Genomic DNA, 6,151 nt, shown 5'->3' on the forward strand with positions numbered 1-6,151 from the left:
GACAAGCCAGACCCACATCAAGATGTTTGGTCTGGAAACTCACCATTAACAGCTCAATCCGAGGGGCGGATAAACGGTTGTCTTTCAAACTCCCTCTGCATGCGATAGGATAGCGCTACACCAACCAGAGCAACGAATGTGAAGCAGAGCTCGCTGATAGATTAAACATTCGCCGTATCCAGTCAGCAAAACTCTGAACACATCTTCCCTTCTTAAGAATGACTTCAGTGCCGTTCTTTGTTCTTTTCTCAGAGAAAAGCTTAACTCAAGTCTTCCAGAGTCACGGCCAAAGCTGATTCGAAAGACCGCAGTTCGCCGGCGTCTGTGTTTACTAGAAGCACCCAAACCAGTGTTGCCAACTATTTTCCAAGGAAAGTAGCTAAAGCCTGCCCAAAAAAATCGCTAAATGTCGCTAGATGACGTCATGCGTTAATTAGCATATTAGTGACGTCATCATGCCGTCCTTGCGTTCAGTCTGCCTGACGTTTTTTCTCTCCTAATCCGTGCTCATTTACTATATTTTACAATCATATAATACAGCCGACTGTCCAATAAATGTTTTCATTTCCTATACATTTTTGTCATACAATATATGATATAGTGAATTACAAAAAAAATTATATGTGTAAAATCTGAATTGAGAAACTGAATGAACTAAAGCTCTGTACAGTGAGTAATATAAGTGATAAGCACAAGAGATGGAACTCATCATAACTAATTTATTCAAATATAAAACAAAAGAAGCAGATAACATTAAGTGAGAAATCGATGGCAACCTTGTGTGCTCATGTGTAGCTCGCTCATTCACGTCTGTCAGCTGCTGTCTGTGTCTGCGTGCAGCTCCCCTCAGCCATTCACTGAACAGGGCAGACGCAGAGAGAGGTGTGTGTGACGGCAGAGGGGAAAAAAGACCTCGCGCTCGCAGGACAGTACTGGCGACATTTGTAAACTAAAGTAGCTGAAGTTTGTCCAAAAAGTCACTAGATTTGTCGCTAGTCGCTTTTTTGAAAATAAGTCACTAGAGGGGTCTGAAAAGCCGCTAAAGATAGCGACAAAGTCGCCAAGTTGGCAACACTGACGCAAACGCAACTCTGCCGTCATTATGTTAAGCCCCGCCCACCGACTCTATACACGATGTGATTGGCCCGACCAGAGTTTGGTTTTTACAGCTCAGAAGTGTATTGAGAGTTGCTAGACGGCACTCGTGGCAGATTAGATTTGCTGCCGCTAGGGTGCGTCTGGATTTCTAGGCTAGTACAACCCAGCCTTGGATCGGCAACTTTACAAAATTGTTGGAATAAGGTGAGGATGTCATGGTCAATTCTACTTGTTGATTAAAGTAGCTTGTCAAATGTGTTTGAAGTATTAACGTTACTGCATGTTAGGGATGAGTGATATCATATGACAATACATATCGTAGATTCGTAGCAATAATATAAAATGTGAATCGATGGAACTTTTTCTAAATCATTTACATAGATAGGCCTATCGGGGTAAGCACATATATCTGTGCAGCTTTTAGTGGGCAGGAATAATTGGAATGTTAGAGTGGAAAAAGAAGTGAGGGCGAATGAGTTATTGACGTAATTTGTGTTATCATAACTGCCGCTAAAGGAAATTCAAATTTAAATTGAAAACGAAAGTTTCTAAGCAGTTGCACACATCTAAATGCTTTTTGGCATTCAGAATAGGCCCAGATAGATTACAGCCTAATATGGATACCTTCACTGAATTGCCAATTTCACATGTATTTGGTGTATTTTCAAAATACAAAATACTGTATTTGTATTTAAATACATTTTTCCACACAGTATTTTGTATTTGTATTTTAAATACATTTCCATGTATTTATGCCCATCTCTGGCAATACACCATATCATATTAATATATAAAAACACTTCATTATGTTCATCCACTAAAGTGGTATCCTGGAACTGTGAATAAATTGAATAAAACAGCAAAATAACAACGACAACAATAACTGTACTGTGAAATTGTATTTTAATAACAATATAATACACAATATAAGACTCTGGTTCAGCTTTGGGGAAGTCTGTGGAGCATCACAAAACACTTATATGGATCCCTGCGTGCCCTTATTGGAGGAGAACTGTCAGAAGCATCCACTCTCTGTTCCCTGCTTGTGGACGCTGCACACTCACTTCTACAAGTTCAGTGAATAAACAGTAAAGACAGGGTCAAAGAATGATTGCTTTAAATAGAAACATTAAACAATCCATCCAGGCAGGTGGCCCATCCGCCCATCTAGCCTGACCGACCATCGGAGCCCTCGTCCACTAGATTTCATTTAGCTTACCCTGCCCTTTTTGGAGGAGGTACATCAGAAACATAAACCGGTTGTCCCCTGCTTGTGGACGCTGCACACTCACTTCTACAAGTTCAGTGAATAAACAGTAAAGACAGTGTCAAAGAATGATTGCTTTAAGTAGAAACATTAAACATAACGATCGGCTCGTCCACTAGATTTCATTTAGCTTACTGTGTTTTTCCAGTAATATTTTCAACCAGACGCTGCGCCAGGAAAGCATCCGCCGGAGTCCGCATCCGGTAGTGCTTCTCGGCTGTCTCGGGAGTGTGTCCCAACAGCCGAGCCACCGCATTCCGCTCCACCTCCGGCAGGTTTTTCGCAGCCGTTTCAAATGCCATCCTGGCGTCACCGCTGGACACTGGTGGAATTTTGTACCTAGAAATCAGGGCCACATTAGAATGCAACAGAACAAGAGGAACATGTGTGTACAAATGGGTACTTTAGATTGAGTGAAAAAAAATACAGATATGCATAATGGCACTTACTTTGCATGGAGTCTGTACAGGTCATTGCAGGGATTGTGAATCGGCCTTCCACTGCTTGACACACAGAATTGTCCCTCTGCCGTCGCATCGTCCCCTGACCTGGACCCCTGGAGCATCACCGGCCGAATGTGATTGAAATACAGGCTGAACCACTGGGGAAAAGAAAAACATACATTTAAAATCACACAAACACACACACACGGCTATAACGTAATTTGGAATACAAACGTACAAGGTCCTGGTCAGTGGTCAGGGGAACTTCTGCGATTTGTGACGCAGCCGTTTTATGCTCCTTTACGGCAATACAGGAGCCCTCTGGAAAGCGGGTTCTTCCCTGCCATTCCTCAACCTGCAAACACACAGACATGCACATTCAATGACAGGAACACTAATAAACAAAAGGTACAATGAACAAAATTAATAAAGAAGGCTATTAAAATACACGTACTGTCATATTGGTAACTACTCCAGGCCGCTGGAGGAGCTTGAGCATAATAATTGCCTCCAAATAATAGCGGATTAGAAGGCGGTCCCTCTTCTCAAGCAGCTCCCCGGAAACGGCTTCTGGACCCTGTAGTTTCCCTATTAGTGCCAGGAAGTCAGTTTTTGCCAAATCGAGGATCGCCACACAGTCTGCTGGCAGCTTCTCCTTTCCGTAACCCCGGTATCTGAGAAATAAAATAGTAATGTTGAGCTCACCTGTGATTTACGTGCAATCGTTAAAAAGGAGTGATTTTTTCTTTTTTTTAAATACATACCGTTTTTGTGTCAGCTCCTTATTTACTTTTTTCGACATACCTGCCCGTATGCCGTCCAAAGGATCAATAAAGTCTTTACAATCCATGTAGAGAGTTTTGTCCTTGCTTTGAAGGCTGGTGGAAGTAATGGTGTACCTCATGAACCTTAAAGAGAGAGAAAGAAATTGTTACAGCCATAAGACAGCCTATCTGATAATGATCAGTTGACAGTTGCGTGATGTGTGTTTGTTACGTTAAACAGTCCTCACCTCTTGAGACTCTTCCAATAATTGAGCACTGTCTGTTTGGCGAGCTGGGTGTGTGTGAGTACATTAAAGTACTCTCGCACCTTCTCCACTTCTGGAACAAACGACAGGCTCGGCTCATTGGGGTCCATGAAGAACATGAAGCGGGACACATTTTCCACCTGTAATTATACATTACACATTAAAAATCTGCAGGGCTGAAAGTGAAACAGTAATTATATATGTAAGTAATGTGTACTATTAATACATTTACTTAATATAGTATTAGGGCAGGGTTAGGATTTAGATGAGGTTTATTTGCATTTAATTATGCATAATTAACTGGTAATGACTGTTAAATAAAATGTTCCCAAAATGTAGTTTGGTTCGTCTCCATAAAATGTATGTTCAATGTATGTCGGGTTGTCGTCCTGTTATGGTCACATGTTAAACTCTGTAACAATGGCACCTTAAAATTGAGTGTGACCTATTTTATTCTTTAAATGTATTTATATTTTTCTCTGTGTGTATGTGTGTGTGTGTGTGTGTGTGTGTGTGTGTGTGTGTTTGTAGGTGTGATATATAAAGCTTTTCTTGTCAATTACCTCTTGTTTGCTCCGTTTGTTTCCCAAGTCCACACTCAAGTAGACATAGAACCCCTGAAGCAGAGGGTGGGCGATGGAGTGCTTCTTATAGAGGCCCTTTCTTCCCATCTCCACCCGAACATCAGAGGTCCAATTCGGCCCCCCAGAGCTGAAATCAAATAAACCAGGTGGTCATATGATTGTGCATATGTTCACAAGTAATGATGAACAATCGCTGCATCTGCTCCCTGTGAAGGATGTAGTGAACCTTTACCTCTGATAGTACTCCTCAGAGCTGTCATCAGATACTGACTCTGGTTCTGGCTCCAGAGTCGCTGGTGCACGCTCAGCATCCGGCGTGGCACGCTCAGCAACCCGCGTGGAGCTCTGAGGAATGCAAGTTGGAGCAGGATGGAGGGGTGGAACGTTCCTCACTACCAAGCCTTTCCGTGTCATTTACCTCCAACAAGCTAAGAAAAGAAAAACAGTGAATACACATTTGATGGAATATGGAGTATTGTACTTAAAGAGGACAGTGTAGTCAGGTATAATGGTTAATTACACACCTAGCCAGAGGATTAGCAGCTCCGCAAATCTCCCGAATCGTCTGGTACTCCCAGAACCGGCCGGTGTGGGAGAAATCCGCCATTTCTTTTTTGGCCTGTATAACGGTCGCTCGGATGTCCTCTTCCGAGCTTCCCTTCATACAGGCCGTCCTGAGATGGCCAGGGAGAGTGCGCGGAGCCTTCTTGCAGTGAGGGCAGAGGAAGTAAATCCTGCTGTGGAATGCACTGTATGAACAAACAAACAAAAAGTTATTTTACTACTAAAGAACAATTGTAAAAAACAAAACAAACTTCTTTTTTTTGTTTTACTAAATGTAAAATAAAATAAATTTTTCAGAGCCAAGCTGCAAATGTGCCTGGCCTTAAAGCATTTTGTCACAGGAAAAAAAAAAAGTGCTTTTCTTTCTTAGTTTTTTGTTGTTGCTTATTTCCAGTCCAAATACCAAACATTTATTCAATAAAGATCCATTTACTAAAGTACTAAAATTAAATTAGATGTCTTGTTTTCTGGTGAAATAAAAAAATAAAACTGTTTTAATTTAAAAAAAAAAAAAATGCAAAATGATCTGCACATGGGGGTAGAACAAAAACAATCTCTGTTTGATTTGTTAAAGTTTATGTTTGAATTAACAGTTGTTGTTTTTTACCTCATTGGCAGATCATTTTGCTTCTCTTAAGCTTCAACTCACTTAATCTTGATTAATTCCCACGGAAAACAGGACAAAAAATCTCATGTTATTTTAGTTATCCCTTTTATTGACAAAATAAGTTCACAAGCCCTGATATGTTCATCACACAACTGAAATCAGCACTTTTTCAAAGCTATTTATCCTTGGATTCGGAGCATGTATTCTTGGGAAATTCCCACTTCACCCGGCTGCCTTCTGGTAAGCGCTTCCGTAGCCTGATGGCCAAAACTGAGAGACTCAGGAGGAGTTTCTTCCCACAGGCCATCAGACTCCTGAACGCTGTCACTTAACAACATGTGACTTCACCTCACTCAGTATTAACAAACTCACATACTGATATTGCACTGCACTTTATTCTTGTGTTTCATGTAACTACTCATTATAATGCTGTTTGCACATTACACTCCTGCACTTCTGTTATCCACGTATTTATTTTTATAGTCTCCAGTTTACTTTTTCTCACTTATTTTATTCCACATCTCTTATTTCTTTTACTTCATTTATTCATAATTCTAC

The 6,151-nt window shown here is 40.9% G+C and overlaps 1 protein-coding gene across 1 annotated transcript; it reads right to left on the minus strand.

Moving 5' to 3' along the window:
* Positions 1-2,037: 2,037 nt before the first annotated feature.
* On the minus strand, positions 2,038-5,126 carry LOC137039806 (uncharacterized). The gene is made up of 11 exons (XM_067415080.1): positions 4,947-5,126; positions 4,655-4,850; positions 4,402-4,549; positions 3,821-3,978; positions 3,573-3,716; positions 3,263-3,482; positions 3,047-3,163; positions 2,815-2,966; positions 2,501-2,704; positions 2,318-2,392; positions 2,038-2,164 (listed from the first exon to the last, which is right to left on the minus strand). The coding sequence occupies exons 2-11, from the start codon at positions 4,834-4,836 to the stop codon at positions 2,038-2,040; spliced, it is 1,527 nt and encodes a 508-aa protein (XP_067271181.1). The 5' UTR covers positions 4,837-4,850; positions 4,947-5,126.
* Between the last annotated feature and the right edge of the window lie 1,025 nt (positions 5,127-6,151).

This window comes from Pseudorasbora parva, chromosome 14 (genome assembly GCF_024679245.1).
Source record: "Pseudorasbora parva isolate DD20220531a chromosome 14, ASM2467924v1, whole genome shotgun sequence".
Classification (NCBI taxonomy): domain Eukaryota; kingdom Metazoa; phylum Chordata; class Actinopteri; order Cypriniformes; family Gobionidae; genus Pseudorasbora; species Pseudorasbora parva.